The sequence below is a fragment of the Cebus imitator genome, unplaced genomic scaffold (genome assembly GCF_001604975.1).
Source record: "Cebus imitator isolate Cc_AM_T3 unplaced genomic scaffold, Cebus_imitator-1.0 Scaffold25, whole genome shotgun sequence".
Lineage (NCBI taxonomy): Eukaryota > Metazoa > Chordata > Mammalia > Primates > Cebidae > Cebus > Cebus imitator.
In genome coordinates this window covers 2,476,303-2,497,473 of record NW_016107340.1, presented here as the reverse complement: position 1 = coordinate 2,497,473, position 21,171 = coordinate 2,476,303, and the positions used below count along the sequence as shown (strand labels likewise).

Genomic DNA, 21,171 nt, shown 5'->3' with positions numbered 1-21,171 from the left:
AATACTATATAGATTATACCATTTCAATTTAAAATAATTATGCCTCTGAACATGTTGGTCTGAATGCCACGGTTAACTGCTCTGCCAGGTCAACGGCTCTTGCCTGATGAAGTGGCCTCAAGTAATGACTCTAATCCCTAAACCCTCCCAACACAAAGCAGCAACATGCAGACAACAAGAACTATCTATGCATTCCAAATCTTAACAATCAACAAGCTGTCAGAAACTAGGGCCCAGGGCAGTCTCCGTCTACCAGCACTTCCCTGAGCAGCAGCTGACTTAGTGCTGCACCACTGTCCACTCTTTGCCAAGGTGGCAGCAGGACAAGGATTGATTGTATAGTAAATATATGTTGAACTTGGATTTCTATTCAAGGATATTCAAGCTAAACTTGTACTTTGTTACACACTGTCAGACTGTATATGAAAATCCCGCCAGACCAGCACCCTAGTTTCTATATCAGTCATTTAAGAATTATAAGATATTCAGCATAAAAGACTAGAAGTCTATGTCAGGGGACTAAGAGACTAGTTTAGGAAACAGACAACAGAAGCCATTCATTATCATTCTTCTTTGTATTCTTTTACTCTTAATTATCATGTATTTCCAAATAGTGCATTTTTAATGTATACTTCAGAAAGTTACTGAGAAGTTTACATTACTGTACATAATCTACTATAATTACTTAAAAAGCAAAGGTCAAATTTAAAAACTTTTTTTGGAAGAAAAAGCATTTTCATTTTAATAAAATGAGACCAGAGTCTAATAAAACTCAGCTCTCTTAAATCTCATCGAATAAAATACACTGGAAATCTAAAAATGCATATGATGCAGCTGTTGCACATTACAGACAAAATAATACCTTTATTATATTAAAATACTGCTTTTAATAACTGGCAATCTTTCCTGAGTTGTTTCTATAGAGTCATCAAGAGAATTGATCTTTCACTTTAATTCAGCAGAGCAAATTCAAATCTGAACAATTTTAGGGCACTGTCCCCAAGTAAAGTCTGTAGGAGCTTTTAAAAATGTGAAACATCAACTATTCAGCAAGCATTATCTCAAATTGTTCCCTCTTTCGATAAGTACAGCTATTTGCTGAACTGGCAGACAATCAATAACAATAGCTTTATACTTTGAAACTTGATTCCAAACCCCCCCCCACACACACACACACCACATTCCCTCATTTGTTTTAAATTTTTGTAAATTTGTTACATCATTTTAGTTATATTGTATTTTCAAAAGCGCCTTGTTGAAGGTAGGTCACTGCTAGCCCCATGAGAAGGTGCCCTGATCAGATTAGGAAAGTACTTGACCTGTGCCACTGCCAGTTTTCTCTTCCACAAGCTATCCTGCAGGGATTCAGCAGAATCTCAAAGACGGATATTCATGCAATGGTATTATCAAGTGGCATCCTGTTTTATCTGAATGATAACATTTAACTAGGTAATTGGTATATTTGATACTGATTATATTCTTGTGATAATGATTTGCAGGTAGCTCTGTTCCTGAAAGGCGTAAGACAGTTTGGTTTATGATTGCCTTTTGCCAATGAACACCCTCACCAGAGAAAAACAAAGTACAAACTTACTAATTCTGGTGCTGTTTATGGGTTAATTACTTGTTTTAAATCAGACATTCTGATTCCATTAAGGTAATCAGAATTCATTATAAGTGAAAGTGTTACTTAATTTCATATTATGACCCTAATTAGCTATGCAAACATGATTATTACCAGTAATTTCATATTTATTGTGTGCTAGCATCTTGCTGAGTGCTTTATCTGTGCTATTGTATTTAATCCTTAACAACAGTAGAGTATGAATTCCCTTAGTAATTTTTTTTCTTTAGTTTTTGAGGGAAAGAGATCAGAAGAGATCTGTTTAGTTCCCTAAATCTCCAGAGCCTGGAACAATGCCTGGCAGAAACAGGCACGCAATAACCACTTGCTGAATTAGTACTTGAGTGAATGAATAAATGAATGAATGAATGAGTGAAGTGCAGCCTTCTCAAGTGGGTATTAGCCGCATTTTTGCGGATAAAGAAAAAGGCTCACAAAGATTATGTTTCCATAGTCACAAATGAGTGAATGGAGGCCTAGGATGTGACTATAGGTGTGTCTGATTCCAAGTGGTTCTGAAACAAGTGGTTTTCACACAATGAACCAGGAGTCCGTTAAAATCACCTGGAAGACTTTTAAACTGAGTGCCCTGGCCACTCCTCATTCTTCAGAATCTTTGGGGGAAAGGTACGCAGATGGCAGTATTTTTTGAAAACTCCTAGGTGATTCCAGTTCCACATACTATGTGGTTTTCTATAGATATAGGTATACTTTTCTGAATGTAGGTAAGGTATCTAAGGATACATGTACCCTTATGGTTCATTTCCTTTAAACATGGTTTATCCTCCACACTGACTGCTACCCGCACCAAGCCGATCTGTTTAATTCCTAATTGTGCTTCAAGAATTAGAACTCTTTAATTAAGTTTATCCTGATACATCCACATTTCTACGAAGGGGTTTTTCTTACCCTCTTGTTCCTACGAACTCCTAATTACCCGAATGCAGCATTTACCACTGCCTGTGTTTACTTGAATATGTCCTCTAGTCTAGTAAGACTGGAGGCTCCTAGACGGCAGACTTTTGCCTTATGTCTTGATCATGTTATATAAATCCTGCGTTTGGCATCTATACAGATCCTCTATAAACATTTACTTAACATATATACTAATGGATTTGCTAACTGCTTTTCTCTGCCATAGAAACAAACAAACATATTAAATATTCTTTAGGATACTTTAATGTTAAATAAAAGTGATAAATGTTTTCTTTCTTTACCTCAAAATTTAATAATTGCTATCTCTAATACACCTGCCCAAAGTTTACTTTTTCTGTTTGTTTTGCAGTATTTTATAATAAGCTTTCTAAGTTTCAGTAATGTAGTTACCATGCTGTAATGGTGCAAATATCATAGGGGCTGATATTTATTTTAAAACACCATGTGAACACTGCTTGTTCTGCAATGTTTGAGATTCTTTTTAAAAATGGGGTGAGTATATGTAATAAATATGCAATCAATATCAGCTGAAATTCACAGAGCACACATTTTAAGTCATAATTTTCTAGATTTTATGTATGTATATAAAGCAATAAAATGTAAAGTGTTTTTTTTTAAAAACCACACACAATCAAGATATATGAAAGCATGTTTCTAGGTAGGGATAACCCTGTAATTATTGTCAGTGAACTATTCTGAATATAAACAGTGCCAAAAGCTAACAGGAGTTATCAACAAAGTCATATTATAAAGTTCTTTTTTCTAAGAAAGCAAGGCCAGGCACAGTGGCACAGTGAGTCTGGCCTGTGATCCCAGTGCTTTGTGAGGCTAAGGCAGGAGAATCCCTTGAGCCCAGGAGTATGAGTTTACAGTATGCTATGACTGTACCACTGCACTCTAGTCTGGGTGACAAAGTGAGACCCTCTCTCCACAAAAAAAAAAAAAAAAAAAAAAAAAAAAAAAAAAAAAAAAAAAAAAAAAAAAAAAAAAAATTAAGTAGCAAATGACTGGAATAAAATAAGAGATACTGTTAGAACTCTGCTCCTAGACTGACTTGTGACTGGATAAATTAAATGAGTGCCTCCTTTACTCTTGCTTCACCTTATCCTTAATCCAGTTTTACTGAAATAACAAACATTTAAATAAAGAACACTCACTCCAGCCCTTTTAATAGAAAGGGCCTAGTTCCTAAAATCCATGGCCCATTCTCTCAGGCTGCTTGAGGACTCATAGGCCCCTTGATGGAAACACGCAGTAAGAACAGCAGGGGCCAGGCGCGGTGGCTCACGTCTGTAATCCCAGCACTTTGGGAGGCCGAGGTGGGTGGATCACAAGGTCAAGAGATCGAGACCATCCTGGCCAACATGGTGAAACCCCATCTCTATTAAAAATACAAAAATTAGCTGGGCGTAGTGGCATGCACCTGTAGTACCAGTTACTAGGGGGGCTGAGGTAGGAGAATTGTTTGAACCCAGGAGGCGGAGGTTGCAGTGAGCAGAGATCTTGCCACTGCACTCCAGCCTGGCGCCTGGTGGCGGAACAAGACTCTGTCTCAAAAAAAAAAAAAAAAAAAAAAAAAAAAAAAAAAAAAAAAAAAAAAAAAAAAAAAAAAAAAAAAAAAAAAACAGCAGGATGGATGAAAGACTACTCAGAGAAACTGACAAGGAAGCATTTTACCAGAAACACTCTGGGATAAAGTGGCCTTCTCTCAACCATTACCTGGATAAAATGGAAAGTAAAGAACCAAAAAACAATTTAAGAATTCTCAGTGTTCCTGGAAGTGTAACAAATGATGACTTCAAAGCATTCTGCATCTGACTGGCAACAAATGCTTACAACGTGGCGTCACAGCAAAGTCTAGCTAGTTGACAGAAGCAGCAAAGAAACTCTTGAGACCTTAGGTAAAACCAGAAACTGAATTTCTCTATTCCTAGGCTATTTTAAAATTCATTAAATGCACAGGATTTCTACACAAATTATGTACCTTGAGACAGCTAGGTTATGTACCTGAAGAACCGCTGCCATCAGAAATTATGGATAGCCAAGGCTAACCTTTGGGTTCACAGGTAAAGGCAAATGAGGCCATTACTAGAGAAACACCAGACATCATGCAAAGCTCTTTATAACCACTGCTTATGCAGAGCTCTTTGACGGCAATGAAGAGAGCCTGGAAACAACAGAATTTCTGAAAAACACTGTTGGGATGAACTAAAGAAATCAAAGGCCTCCAGGTTGTAAGCTAACGATATACTGCCTGTTCTTGGTTAAATTATGTAGTAATTTTTCATTAGATAAAATTTGCACCAGATAGTATGTGGCAAAGTAAAAATAATAATTTTAAAAAAGAATCCAGAAGTTTTATTATTTGAATATTATTATGTTTTTATTATTACTTAAATTCTGGGAGACAGTATAGAACGTGCAGGTTTCTTATATGGATATACATGTGCTACGGTGGTTTGTCGCACCCATCAACCCAACATCTATTAGGTATTCCTCCTAATGCTATCCCTCCCCTTGACCTCCAACCCCCGACAGGCCCCAGTGTGTGATGTTCCCCTCCCTGTGCCCATTATGTTCTCGTTGTTCAACTTCCACTCATGAGTGAGAACATGCAGTGTTTGGTTTTCTGTTCCTGTGTTAGTTTGCTGCAGATGATGGTTTCTAGCTTCATCTATGTCCCTGCAAAGGACATGAACTCATTCTTTCTTATCGCTGTATAGTATTCCACAGTGTATATGTGCCACATTTTCCTTATCCAGTCTATCATTGATGGGCATTTGGGCTGGGTCCAAGTATTTGCTATTGTGAACAGTGCCACAATAAACATATGTGTGCATGTGTCTTTACAGTAGAATGATATGTAATCTTTTAGGTATATACCCAGTCATGGATTGCTGGGTCAAATGATATTTCTATTTCTAGATCCTTGAGGAATCGCCACACTGTCTTCCACAATGGTTGAAATAATTTACACTCCCACCAACAGTGTAAAAGTGTTCCTATTTCTCCACATTCTCTCCAGCACCTGTTGTTTCCTCACTTTTTAATGATTGCCATTCTAACTGGTGTGAGATGATATCACATTGCGGTTTTGATTTGCATTTCTCTAATGACCAGTGATAATGAGCTTTTTTTCATGTTTGTTGGCTACATAAATGTCTTCTTTTGAAAGTGTCTGTTCATCTCCTTTGCCCACTTTTTGACAGGGTTGTTTGATTTTTTTCCTTGTAAATTTGTTTAAGTTTCATGTAGATTCTGGATATTGGCCCTTTGTCAGATAGATAGATGGTAAAATTTTTCTCCCATTCTATAGGTTGCCTGTTGAATCTGATGCTATTTTTTTTTTTTTTTTTTTTTTTTTTTTTTGTGCAGAAGCTTTTTTTTTTATTAGATTACATTTGTCAATTTTGGCTTTTGTTGCCATTGCTTTTAGTGTTTTAGTCATGAAAAACCATGGGCAAAACCAAGTTTTGCCCATGTCTCTGTCCTCAACAGTTTAGGCTAGGTTTTCTTTGAGGGTTTTTATGGTTTTAGGTCTTATGTTTAAGTCTTTAATCTCTCGAGTTAATTTTTGTATAAGGTGTAAGGAAGGGGTCCAGTTTCAGCTTTCTGCATATGGCTAACCTGTTTTCCCAACACTACTTATTAAATAGGGAATCCTTTCCCCATTGCTGGTTTTTGTCAGGTTTGTCAAAGATCAGATGGTTGTAGATATATGGTATTATTTCCGAGGCCTCTTCTGTTCTGTTTATCTATATATCTGATTTAGAACTAGTACTATGCTGTTTTGGTTACTATAGCCTTGTAGTATAGTTTGAAGTCACATAGCGTGATGCTTCCAGCTTTGTTCTTTTTGCTTAGGATTGTCTTGGCTATATGGGCTCTTTTTTGATTCCATATGAAATTTAAAATAGTTTTTTTCTAATTCTGTGAAGAAAGTCAATGGTAGCTTGATGGGGATAGCACTGAACGTATAAATTACTTTGGGCAGTATGACCATTTTCACAATATTGATTCTTCCTATCCATGAGCATGGAATGTTTTTCCATTTGTTTGTGTCCTCTCTTATTTCCTTGAGCAGTGGTTTGCAGTTCTCTTAGAAAAGGCCCTTCAAATCCCTTGTAAATTATATTCCTAGGTATTTCATTCTCTTTGTAGCAGTTGTGAATGGGAGTTCATTCATGATTTGACTCTCCATTTGTCTATTATTGGTATATAGGAATGCTTGTGATTTTTGCACATTGATTTTGTATCCTCAGACTTTGCTGAAGTTGCTTATAAGCTTAAGAAATTTTGGGGCTGAGACAATGGGGTTTCTAAATATACAATCATGTCATCTGCAAATAGAGAAAATTTGACTTCCTCTTTTACTATCTGAATACCCTTTATTTCTTTCTCTTGCCCGATTGCTCTGGCTAGAACTTCCAATACTATTTTGAATAGGACTGGTGAGAGAGGACATCCTCGTCTTGTGCTAGTTTTCAAAGGGAATGCTTCCAGCTTTTGCCCATTCAGTATTATATTGGCTGTGGGTTTATCATAAATAGCTCTTATTTTGAGATACGTTCCATCAATACCTAGTTTATTGAGTTTTTAGCATCAAGGGGTATTGAATTTTATCAATGGCCTTTTCTGTATCTATTGAGTTAATCATGTGTCTTTTGTCATTGGTTCTGTTTATGTGATGGGTTACGTTTATTGATTTGCATATATTGAGGCAGCCTTGCATCCCAGGGATGAAGCTGACATCTTGATTGTGGTGGATAAGCTTTTGAATGTGCTCTGAATTCAGTTTGCCAGTATTTTATTGAGGATGTTTGCATCAATGTTCATCAGGGATACTGGCCTGAAATTTTCTCTTTTTGCTGTGTCTCTGCCAGGTTTTGGTATCAGGATGATGCTGGCCTCATGAAATGAGTTAGGGAGGAATCCCTCTTTTCTATTGTTTGGAATAGTTTCAGAAGGAATGGTAACCGGCTCCTCTTTGTATTTCTGTTAGAATTTGGCTGTGAATCCGTCTGGTCCTAGGCTTTTTTTGGTTGGTAGGCTATTAATTACTGTCTCAATTTCAGAACTTGTTATTGATCTATTCAGGGATTTGACTTCTTCTTGGTTTAGTCTTGGGAGGATGTATATATCCAGGAAATTATCCATTTCTTCTACATTTTCTAGTTTATTTGTTATAGAGATGTTGAGTATTCTCTGATGGTAGTTTGTATTTCTGTGAGATCAGTGGTGATACTCCATTTACATTGTGTCTATTTGATTATTCTCTCTTTTCTTCTTCTTTAGTCTGGCTAGCAGTCTATTTTGTTAATCTTTTCAAATAACCAGCTCCTGAATTCATTGATTTTTGAAGGGTTTTTAGTTTCTTTGTCTCCTTCAGTTCTGTTCTCATCTTAGTTATTTCTTGTCTTCTGCTAGCTTTTGAATTTGTTTGTTCTTGCTTCTCTCGTTCTTTTAATTGTGATGTTAGCATGTCAGTTTTAGATCTTTCCTGCTTTCTCACACAGACATTTAGTGCTATAAATTTCCCTCTCAACACCGCTTTAGCTTGTCCCAGAGATTCTGGCACATTGTGTCTTTGTTCTCATTGGTTTCAAAGAATTGCTTTATTTCTGCCTTAATTTCATTATTTACCGAGTATTCATTCAGGAGTAAGTTGTTCAGTTTCCATGTAGTTGTATGGTTTTGAGTGAGTTTCTTAATTCTCAGTTCTAATTTGATTGCACTGTGGTCTGAGGGACTGTTTGTTATGATTTCCATTCTTTTGCATTTGCTGATTGTTTTACTTGCAATTATGGGATCAATTTTAGAATTCATGCTGTGTGGTGCTGAGAATAATGCATATTCTGTTGATTTGAGGTGGAGAGTTCTGTAGATGTCTATTAGGTCCACTTGGTCCAGAAGTGAGTTCAAGTCCTGAATATCTTTGTTAATTTCGGTCTTGTTGATCTAATATTGACAGTGGGGTGTTAAAGTCTCCAACTATTATTGTGTGTGAGTCTAAGTCTCTTTGTAGGTCTCCAAGAATTTGCTTTATGAATCTAGGTGCTCCTGTATTGGGTGTGTATGTATTTAGGATACTTAGCTCTTCTTGTTGCATTGATCCCTTTACCATTATGTAATGCTCTTCTTTGTCTTTTTTGATCTTTGTTGGTTTAAAGTCTGTTTTATCCGAGACTAGGACTGCAACCCCTGCTATTTTTGCTTTTCATTTATTTGGTAAATATTCCTCCATCCATTTATTTTGAGCCTATGTGTGTCGTTGCACATGAGATGGCTCTCCTGAATACAGCACATCAATGGGTCTTGAATCTATCCATTTTGTCAGTCTGTGTCTTTTAATTAAGGTATTTAGCCCGTACTTTAAAGTTTAATATTGTTATGTATGTATTTGATCTTATCATTATGATGCTAGCTGGTCATTTTGTCTATTGGTTGATGCAGTTTCTTTATGTGCTGACGGTCTTTACATTTTGGTATGTTTTTTCAGTGGCTGGTACCAGTTTTTCCTTTCCATGTTCAGTGCTTCCTTCAGGAGCTCTTGTAAGACAGGTCTGGTAGTTACAAAATCCCTCAGCATTTGCCAGTCTGTAAAGGATTTTATTTCTCCTACACTTATGAAACTTAGTTTGACTGGCTATGAAATTCTGAGTTGAAAATTCTTTTCTTTTTTTTCCCCCCCATTTATTTATTTTATTGCATTTTAGGTGTGGGGGTACATGTGAAAAACATGCAAGATTGTTGCATAGGTACACACGTGGCAGTGTGATTTGCTGCATTCCTCCCCATCACCTACATCTGGCATCTCTCCCCTTGCTATCTCTCCCCAACTCCCCACCCCCCACCGTCCCTCCCCTTCTTTAAGAATGTTGAATATCATCCCCCACTTTCTTGTGGCTTGCATGGTTTCTGCTGAGAGACTTCCTATTAGTCTGATGGGCTTCCCTTTGTGGGTAACCTGACCTTTCTCTCTGGCTGCCCTTAACATTTTTTTCTTTCATTTCAACCTTGGTGAATCTCACCATTATGTGTCTTGGGGTTGCTCTTCTCAAGGAGTATCTTTGTGGTGTTCTCTGTATTTCCTGAATTTGAATGTTCTGCACCCAGTTCAAACTTCCCTGTCTTTCTGGTGTTTGGGAAACTCCTTCCTTCATTTGTTCTTATGCTCATCAAGTAATTATTGATCTCTGCCATATGCCCAGGCACAATACTAGATGCTTCCAAGTTTGCTTAGACCTTGCTATCCTCCCTCTCCCCTTCCTCTTCATCCAAGGTTTGGGAGCCAAACTGACGGGCCCTAGAGAAGTTAGATGATGTCACCTATTTGACTAAAAGTTTTGTCACTGCTCAGATGCTCTTAATACTCCTGATGCTATAGATCTGCTCATAGTATTATCTTCTTTGACATGACCACTACCTGGATTGGATCCAAGTTAATGCCATATATTCAGACACTCATCTGTAGTAGTGGCCATTCTCTTTGAGTGGCAACCCTTTTCCTATTAGTCACCTGGCTTCATCTATTCCTGTTACAGTCCCTATTTTAAGGCCCACATTAAACTCCCAGTAAGCAGCTGATTATGACCTTTCCATTCATTTCTGAATCTCCATGTTATTATCCTCAACAAAACAGGGTTGACTACAAAAAGGATAAAAAAGTCACAAGTAAGGTTTTGAAAGCAAATTTCCTGTATTAAAGCTTTCTCTACAGTCAGTAAAGTCCCAAATGCCTTAAAATTGAATAATTAAAATGATTTATATGCTTATTACAAAGTCATCACTCTGAATAAAGTGTATTTTTAGACAATGATCTCAGGATGCCTTTAGCAGAAAGGTAATTCCACATTCAAATCTAGTCATGTGAAGAAAAATTAACATAAAGCCTGAATGTGCTCACAACTAATAAAAATAATCTTTGTCTAAGCAGATAATTTTCTAACAAAAGCATCAGAAAATGTGATGACTGTTCTGATGGTTTCAGAAATCTGTGATTTAGTGATTACATAAACAACATATTTGTTAGTTTGTCCCAGGATTGCACATATGAAACCCTAGAATAGTCTTGAGAGTCAGACTCAAGGACTAGGTCAGGTAATGGGGTGGCCAGTGTTCTCCTCTTCAATCTAGGACCTGCGCTTGCTGATCTCAAAGCTGCTCCTGATCACAGAGAGGTACACCAAAGACATATCAGATTTTAAAACTGTAAGTGACAGCCAAGTGCAAATGGGACTTTTGTCCTACATGTTCTGTTAGAGAATGATTATACCTATTTTTTTAACTAAATGAAAATCTTCATGCTATCCCAATACAGTCATATGAAACTAGTAGTTGTCACAAAAACAACTTTAACTATCACATTTTTAACTGAGCCTCGAATTTCAACTGTATAAAACTGATCATTGGTATCACTGCCCATGTAATATGGAGATCCCTCCCACCTTGAAATGCAATCCCCTCCTCTTTTTTGGAATGACTGTTGCATTAAGTTCTAAAAGAGAATAATAATTATATTAAATTCAGGTTTTAAAATATTTTTGGAAAAAAATTAGCACATGCTACAGTTAGCATACCAGAAAAACATGGGTCTCATATTCCCATGACCTCATAATACTGCATATAACCTAGTGACATAACTTATTGACATATATTCTGATCATTGCAAATTTCAACATGCATTTAAATTTAAATGCAGAATTACTATATCACAATTAACATCAAAGCACCTTTTTCAACTTAACACTAATTGTTACGTTAATCTCTTACATTTTGATGAATATGAATAGAGATTTTACTAAAGTCATGTATTACATACGCACTCCAGAAATCCAAACAGTTAAATAAAAATGTGTTTCAAAGCAAGAATCACCCATATATTCTGCTCAGCAAACATTAAATACCTATAACCACCCAGCTTATCAACTTTAGCTCCTTTTTTAAGCCCTCAGAGTTTCAGCCTCTCCTGATTAATTCTCCTTTGATGAGGCTTCCAAGTTAATGATATTGATTTGCTATTTTCAGAATTTTTCTAGCACTTGTAGCTATGGTATAATTTCAACTTAAATTACAGAAGAATAAGAAAGGTGCCTTTTCAAGAAAAAGAACTATACAGATTTTTTTTCAAGGAGAAAGGAAAGGGAAAAATATCCTCAAAATTAAAGACTATACATACTAATTTTTAATATCATTATTACCTCTAAAGGTAGCTGAAAATGTGTACTGGTTATACTGATAAGTTAGATGATCACTGTAACACAGACCATTGTAACACCTGCCAGTCTTAGATTTATTTTGAAGAAAAATTTAGATGGAAAAAAATGCTATAATGTAAATGTCCACATGATTTAGCCAGAAGACGAGTACCTACACAAAGTATAAATTGTTCCAGCATTTGACTGACATTTAATTTTGCTAGAAAATGCTAAGGCAACTGAAATTGTTGCCTGAGTTCATTTGATCTAGTTCAATAATAGCTTTAGTACTAAAACTGAGCACTTTGAATTACAAACTTAATGAACTAAGACTGAAAACATGCTTACCACGGGTTGTAAGGGGGCACCAGGCATCATGGCATTGGCTAGTTGCATTTGCTGGGCCAACATGGCCATGTTCTTCTGCTGAATCAAGTTATTGCGTCCATTTATCTCCAACTGCGTTTTTAAATGTGGGGGTGGATGAAGATATTTGCAGTTCTCCCTGGAGCAACGGCCCTAGGAAAACAAAAGCAGCAAACATTATCTTAAAAAAGAATAAAATCAGCAAATTATGAAAAAAATTATAAGGCAAACCACCCACTTGAATGGTTTCCATTATTTGGAAGCACATATGTGTATGTATTACTAAACTGTTAATAATGATTACCTCTAAACTCAGAGGTGCATAAAATGGGAGTCTTTTACACACTATACTCCTATACTCAGACTTAACAATGAGCACATTACAAATTTTAAAACTACTGGTAGAAAATAATAATAATAATAATAATAATAAATTTAAAAATGACACTTCAATGTATCATGGGTTTTTCACACAATGCATTGTCCATATCATTTTATCATACATTTAGAGCAAGTAATAAATTCACCAAAATGCGTTATCAATATGAGAGATTAAGACATTTGAAAAAGTTTAAAAGCTTAAAGAGCTCCAATTATTTTAATGATATTAGCATTAATATTTCCAGATTTAAGTTTAAAAATCTACAAACTGCTAGGGTAATACTAAAACATAGAATATCAAATAAAGAATATCAGGCTCCTGCCATAATATCTTCCTGATTAAATTTAATGATTTACGAATCAATGTTTTATAATTTATTTTTACTTGTACTAAAATCTTAGGAAATGAACTTAGAGGACTCAAGGCACATTGCATCTTCAGTAAAACACCTTTACAAATATCTAATAACAAATCAAATTAAAATTACTACTAGGATTTCCAGCCCATGCATTAAGAATTTGCAATTGAGAAAAAGAAAACGCCCATGCATTCCCACTGTTTACATAGAGATTAATATGTATAATGAAATATTGGTGAAAAATGTAACCTTTAACTTTTCAAAGATTAAATCTGGTCTTCTCCATTTCACAAAAATGATGAAACAAGAAGAAATGGATGCATTTACCCTCCAAAGATTTTATAAAATGGAGAAGCAAAATAAGTCGCTATAAGCCAGGAATGGTGGTGCACTACCTCTGTACTCTGTCCTAAACAATTCATTCTAGTACCTTCCTTCTAGTACCACCCAGACCATCCTACCAATGAACATAGCCTGGACTGAAATAATGGAGAGGAATTATATGTGTTTAGTAATCTTAGCACTTTAGGAGGCTGAGGCAAGAGATCCCCTGAGCCCAGGAGTTTGGGACCAGCCTGGGTAAAAGAGATCTCACCTCAAAAAAAAGTTACTATAAAATTATAAATATACCTTCCTTTTGGATAATTCTTTTTAATAAAAATATTCATTAAAGTCTGTAATGTGCAATATGGTATGAGGCACTCTACCCATATTATTTCAATATATTTTCAAATCGTATCGATAATAGCAGATCTCATCAACCATCTTGACAACTTCCTTCACCAATAAATCTAAGACTGTTTACAAACAGTAGAAGAAAAGATTAATTGAAGCCATCATTCACATTCTAAAAAAGCCAATTTGGTATAATTTACCTTTATATTATAAATTGACTCTGATGTTTATGCTTATGATAAAATCTGTCATAATTCTAATTTAAATGATCAGTTTTAGTTCCTTTTGTATGAAGTTTTTAGGAATGTCTCTACACTGGGCTAGAATCATAGGATACTGCTTGTCATTTTTACAAGCTTTATGTAATACTTGAAATCAGTAGGCAGTGGAGGACAGTGGATAGCAAGGACCTACAGGTCTCATGGGCTGGGACAGAGGCCTTGCTCTCTCACTCATCAACTGCATGAACTGCATAAAAAACTTCTGTAAGCCTCAGGCTCTCTATCTAGTACAGAATTATTAGAAAACCTGTATCACTGCCACCACAATGTAAATTGTATATCAAACAAAAGAAAAATAAAACATTGGTATGAAGACCATTATTTAAACATCTATTAGTTATGGCTATTGGTAGGCTCACAAAGTAACATACACATTAAACTTATTCCATATAAAATCACCATGCTTGATCTATGCTGGGATCATGAGCAGGTTATTAGCTTAAAAGCATCCTGATGCAAAACAACCAAAAACAACCTTAGAATCACAGGATAAACTACAGACTAGAACTGGCAAAAATAAACTCCCGAATGGCACATGGTCTAATTTCAGGGATATTCAGTTGAAGTGTCCTAGAAAAAGCCTGCTTTTTCAATACAAGAATAATTTGGCTATAAGAGAAATTTTTGTTCTCAATTATCTCCACATCGTATTTCTTACTAAAACTAGATTTCTTTAAATGCAGATAAGCGGGGTTATAGTCACCCCAAGAATTCACTTCCTGTCAATTCACTCACGTCAGTTTCTATAGTTTCATAAATAGTACACAGATAGTCCTGGGCCATTAACCAGACCTTCCAACACTAACTCTAGTCTTCCTAAGCACTTCATTCCAGTACCTTTCTTAAATATACACCACCCAGACCATCCTGCCAATGAACATAGCCTGGACTGAAATAATGGAGAGAAATTACATGTGTTTGCTATACATTCTGCATCAGTACATCTCAAAACTTTTACAACAAGCTCAGACCTTTGATTTTCATTTTGAATTTCTGACCTCTACTCAGGAAAATGCTGTTCTACTTTTCTTACCTGTGGTACCTTTCTATGCCCAGCTTGATTTGATTGTGTTGAGCCCTCACTTTCAAAAATCTGTCTTCCTAAGAATCAACTGATATTTGGTGGAAAAAGTATACAGACTACCAAGCCTCTCTCACAGAGAGCTGTGACCACAGGTTTGAGGATCCAGAAATTGACATTTGAACAAGCATTCCAGATGATTCTGCTATAGCAGAAAACACTACAAAATAAAATTGTGCAAAGTCATATAAATTTTTATTTAACATGTGTGGAAAAGACAACAGAATAATATATTAGATAAACTGTGGATAAATGTATTAGAAAAATTTACATTGTGGCAGTGATACAGGTTTTCAAATGATATTTAACTTTGCTTCTTAGGAAGTTCAAAACATGTTTAATGCTTACTGCTGCTGGATGATTATGGTTTGACAAATAAAAAGGTCAAAAATAAGTTAGAATAAACATCCTCCATTAGAATTGCCTAAAACCACCAGGAACATACCTTCCTTTGAGAGTTAAGGTAAACATTACACTGGTATGTTGCCAGCTTCATCCATCTCCGAGTCCTTAGTAGCATCACACCTCAATAAACATTCACAGAATGAATGAATGTTTATTTCTTACTAAATGCCTCAAGATGAATTGTATTCTAACTCTATCCTAGAGACAATAGAGATAACAGAAAAAAACTAAATATAAGACCAAATCTTGGTTCTAAGTTGTACTGACCTAATGATGCTTTTATTAAGAAGCCAGTCATTTAAATACATGATAAAGCTAGCCACAGTTAAAGAAGAAAGGAAAACAGAAGGAAGTTTTTAAGTTTCACCAAGGACAAAAGGAGGTTTGTACAGACATTCAATGTTTTTGGCATCCTAAAATCTATACAATGACAATACATTTTAAAAGTCTAAAAACAAATTCATCAGTATCTGGAGTTCACATATATAGACTTTTATACTGGAGCTACTACTCTAAATCATTTAGAGATTTCACTTAAAGATACACTAAATTGGGCTGCTAGGTTAATGCAAAATATAAAAGATATCTTTGTCTTCAGTTTTGATGGGTAGAGGTAGCTCCAACTATTGCAATAACTGTATAATTTTATCAAATATAGCTTTGTTCAAATTGTAGCTATGATACTTATTTGCTGTGTGACCTTGTGGAAGTTAGTGCAATTCTCTGAGTGGTCACATCTTTTCTATATAATAGTATCAATGACATCTATTATCATTGGTGATGTATGAAGATTAGTAAGACTACAGGCCATCCGCACAAATGGCACCTGGCATAATGGGCAGTCAATAAATATTAGTTATTTTCCTCTCTTAAGTTCTCAAGGTAATAACAAGCAGCAGCTGCTCAATTTAGCAGCATATATGCTAAAAGCTCTAAAAATAATACAGGTAGCAAAACCAAGTGGCAATGCATATCAATCATCAATAATGTAATACAAGCTTGGCTGTTAATCATCATTGTATATTTGCCACATCCACCAAGAAAAAGTGCCATTGTAACACATTTCTTATAATGTTATGTTTCTGTGCCTTGCTTCTGTTGATTATACTGAAATCTCACTTTTGAAGAGCTGTACAGCTGCCTAGCAGGCCATTCCATAGAGCCTACATAGTATTAGGTTGGGGAAAGTATTGTGGTTTTTGCCATTAAAAGCAAAACTTTTGCCCCAGCCTAATAGATCCCTTAGGCTCCACTCAAGGAGTCTTTTAAAATAGAATTAATTCAACAAAGACTCCAAAGACATCATTGCAATACATATAGTATATATTTTAAGGGAAAGGAGGAAAGTTAATAAAATATTGGTCTCCACCAAGTTTTTTTTTTTTTTTTGGTAATAATTTTTCTATACTTTTCAATTAAAAGTAATCTGTCCAAACAAAGGCAAAATTTACCCCCTGTAGTCTTAAAAACCTGTATGTGACCCGTAACAGTCATTCAATTAATAAATTCATCAAGTAATTTCTGAAGTTGTAAGTTGTTCAATTGTGAATTTGAGGATTGTCTCATTAGTCTTTCAAACTGCCATAATTTTTTTTTTGGCTATAATAAAGGAAAATACATATTTAGCTTAAGTGTTTAATCCTCAAAATAAATGTATGGCTCATTTATAAACATTAAAGTTTAATAGAGTATACTTTTATATTATATATGTGCAAGCATAGTATATAAACTGCATATGTGATATATATATAGTAAGATATAAATTAAAAAATATGATGGAAGCTAGGTAATTAACAGCTAGTCAAATAAGAATAAAAGTGATGAAACTAGATATGGTAAGTTAGAAATATGAGAAAGCTATTTCCTAGCTATGCATTTATGAACTAGCTAATTGAGAACAAAACGATTAGAAGTTGCTTGGACTTAATTAAAAAAAAAGTCAACATCTTAAATGCAACTAATTTTCCATTTTTAATTATATATCTTCTACTTAAGATAAAAGGAATATTGTGATTTATGAAGTCAGACTCTAAAGACACATGTTATTAAGCTGCCAAATGGTAACTATGTGGCAGGATTACAATTACCAAGTTCTATTTAGGTAGACTCTGGAAATAAAAGAGCAATGGAAAGAGTACAGGGCTACTAGCTTATATTCATAAGTCTTTTCCAATTTTCATTATAGTTTTCTGGTGAAACTGTTCAAACTATAATCATTTATTTCAATTGTTAAAACCAAGATTTCTTTTTTGGATAGCTGATATTGTTTTTGAAGCACTTTCAGGGTATTCATTGCTCATATATTGGCCAGAAACCATATCATTTTACACTTGTAAAAATGTTTTTTATGGCTCTGCCATGCTTTTTAGTTATCATTTCTAAAGCCTGGGTGAATAAACACACACATGTACACACAAACACACATACATATATAAAACATTTATTTAAAAAGTACAAGTATCTAGTAAGAAAAAATTTATGGGAGCCTATAAGGTGAATGATTTTAAGAGAAAAATTGTATTTCACATACATACAAATATGCATACACACATATATACTTCAGGGTTTTGTTTTCACTTGACAGATGTGACTTTGATTCACTCTAAGGATCACAGTTTACTGGCTTTTCTAAGTACTGAAAATAACTGCATCTAACACAAAGTATATTGTTGCTCTTAAATGTATATTTCCTGATAACTCACTTGTTTCCATAAAGGACTTGGGTTAGCTTACAAGAGCACACACATCCTAAAAAGATGCTCACAATTTCTCAACCTCAGCACTACTGACATTTTGGGCTAGATATATTTTTGTTGTGGGAGCTGTCCTGTGCATTGCACGATATTTAGTAGCATTCTTAACTTACAACCACTAAACGCCTATGTTACCACTACCCTCAGTTCTGATAAACCACAATGTCTCCAGATAGTGATAAATGTCTTGGTGAGGAAGGAGGACAGCATCATCTTTTGTTGAGAGTGGTGGTGTAAGCCACCACTTTACACCTAATGGAATTTAATGGGGGGCTGTATTCGTCTGCCTGGAATATCATAACAAAATACCATTTATACCAGTATCTGGTATACCAGATTTTATTATAACCAGTTATACAATAATTTATCAAAAGAAAATACCAAATATACCAGTGTATAATTATGCATAAATACACACTTATATACTCACTTCAATTATGCACCAATTTGTAACAGCAGTATATGTATTACAAACAGATTTTGGTTGTGTTACAAATTCAAAAACTTAGGATATATGACATAATTTATATTTCATGTTTTATTTTAATAAACTCTTAAGAATTTTTATAGCACTATAAAATAAAACCTAAAAATTTTAAAGTAGTTAGAACAGATACATTATGTTTGTTTTTTTCTGAGAAAAGTCTCTAGGGAGATTTCACTGTTTTGATGCAATTATTTATTTGTTTTCCAAGTAGTATACTATACCACAGAGTAAATATACATAGCATATATCCTGTTAATATATCTGCTATATTTACATCATATGGTAAACTATGGAGGAAATATATTTTCATATTAACACTATTTTTTTATTGTTTTATTTTAAGTTCCGGGGTTCTGGGGTATGTGTGCAGGATGTGCAGATTTGTTACACAGGTAAACATGTGCCACAGTGGTTTGCTGCACCTATTAATCCATCACCTAGGTATTAACCCTAGCATGTATTAGCTATTTTTCCTAGTGCTCTCCTAATCTCTCTCAATCTCTTGCCTTGCACTCCCCAACAAGCTCCAGTGTTTGTTGTTCCCCTCCTTGTGTCTATGTGTTCTCATTGTTCAGCTCCCACTTATAAGTGGGAACATGTGGTGTTTGGTTTCTGTTCCTGCATTAGTTTGCTGAGGAAAGTGGCTTCGAGCTCCATCCATGTCCCTGCAAAGGACATAACTGTGTTTCTCTTTATGGTTGCACAGTATTCCATGGTGTATATACACCACATTTTCTTTATCCAGTCTATTACTGATGAGCATTTGGGTTGATTCCATGTCTTGCTATTATAGCAACACTAATTTTTCTATTTGTTTCTTAATTCTCAAATATTCACAACTCTTTAACCTAAATAAGTAAATAGGATTTTTTTTGTTACATAATTTTCTATGTTTAATATCATAGCACCCTTATACTTATTTTACAGTTTTATCATCTTAAAGACAAGAAGCTATTCTTCAAACAAAACACAACTTCTACTGTTTTGATTTCCTCATTTGTCTTTCAGGTAACACCAGCAACAAATGCCTCGCATCCCCACAGAAGGTGAAAAAATGAGTCAATTCTCTTATGTTGCTAGGCAGGTAATATCTAGTCTTTTAAATTTAACATAAACTAGCTATAGCAATCCTAATCAATATTTAACACTTAACTTTCTAGATGTAAATTGCTATTTATTCGTCCAGTCAGCATAACAGCAAATGCATGGAGCTCAATTCAACCACAAGAGCTGGGAGATTTTTTTTTTCACCAGTGAGACAAACAAAACAATAATAAACATATTTCCATTGAAATAATCCCAGTTTCTTTAAATTTACCACAGATATAAAATATGTTTTCAAATGAAACACAATATGAAACAAATTTAGATTTTTCCCCTTTCCTGATTCTGTAAAATGTACACACACACACACAAACACACACACACACACACACACAGTGGCTTAACAATTATTAAGACTGCCAATAAAAGAAAAAAAAATACACACATACAGCCTATTGAGTTTAAATTTGTAACTTTCATGGCCTGAAAGAATATAAAATAATGTAGTAAATTCTATTTAACAGGCATTAAACATTTTTCCATCAATGCATAATCTAATCTCAAATGGAATTTTAGGTTAGACTTTTCTAGCTCTTTAAACAACTCTCTCCAGTATTCAATAAGTGTTCTCGGTACTATTTTGTAGAACATTCCTAAGTTTAATGATGAAGATTCTCAGACACTGAAACCAATAGTGACATTTATGATATCCCAAAATATCCTCACTATTGATGTAATATCAACACATTCTCACTCAAACATTGGGATACTATGACTTTTTTTCCTAGAGAACTTAAGAGCTTTAATTGCACAATTCCCATTAATCATCTTGAAAATGGCGTAACTGAAACTCTACACCTCTAGAAAATGTTATGTAATGCATGAGAGTCAAAGTGGCTGCCACTGAGGGGGTAGAGAAAGTGAAAAAGGCAGCAAATCACACACACAGTCTTCTGACAAAAATACCACTTTTTTCTCCAGCAGCTTTTGCCTCTGAGAGATCAGATACACATACAACTGTTGCAGTAACAGTTATATCAGCACACAATTTTAGCTAGCAGTCATCTGAAGAAAACTTAATCCTTCATACACATATGAGAAGCTCTTCTATTTAGAGTCGCTTGTGATGGGATGCTGTAAGAAGAGAGTTTCACCTTTTTTCTCATACCTATGGCCTCCTCTAAGCCAGAGAATCTAAGAAAAGTTTATCACTACTGCTGAGGTTAATGCTATGCAGGGTTTAACCACACCTATTGTCTGCCACTATTCCATAGTCTTCATAGGCTCCAAAGACAGATTTGATCACCATCACTGAGCCAAACCAGAGTCTCTATGACCTTGTGAAAGCCTAGTGACATTTGGTAGGTGCCAACATCATTAAACAGTCCAACATTTGTTGGCTGCTTTTTTTATAGCATCATGAAGCTGGAAATGCCAGATCACTATGTTTCTATTATTTTTTAAATTGCTTCATTATTTTTTTGGTACAGCAACCATCAGATTTCTAAACTGTTTGTAGCTAAAACACTTTTGAAGTTTTATGATATAAAAATCAGACATTCTTCAATCTTGCCTAATAATT

The 21,171-nt window shown here is 34.9% G+C and overlaps 1 protein-coding gene across 50 annotated transcripts in view; it reads right to left on the bottom strand.

Annotated features, from left to right (window-relative positions):
• The window catches only part of MBNL1 (muscleblind like splicing regulator 1), a 205,944-nt gene that overhangs the window by 34,488 nt on the left and 150,285 nt on the right, over positions 1-21,171 (bottom strand). For all 50 annotated transcript variants that reach the window (XR_001823291.2, XR_005199130.1, XR_005199132.1 and 47 more), the window contains one exon: positions 12,106-12,276. Coding sequence is in view for 46 of the 50 variants with exons in the window: in XM_037736445.1 (XP_037592373.1) it covers positions 12,106-12,276 (171 nt within the window). In the remaining 4 variants the exon portion in view is untranslated. The remainder of the gene's footprint in view (positions 1-12,105; positions 12,277-21,171) is intronic.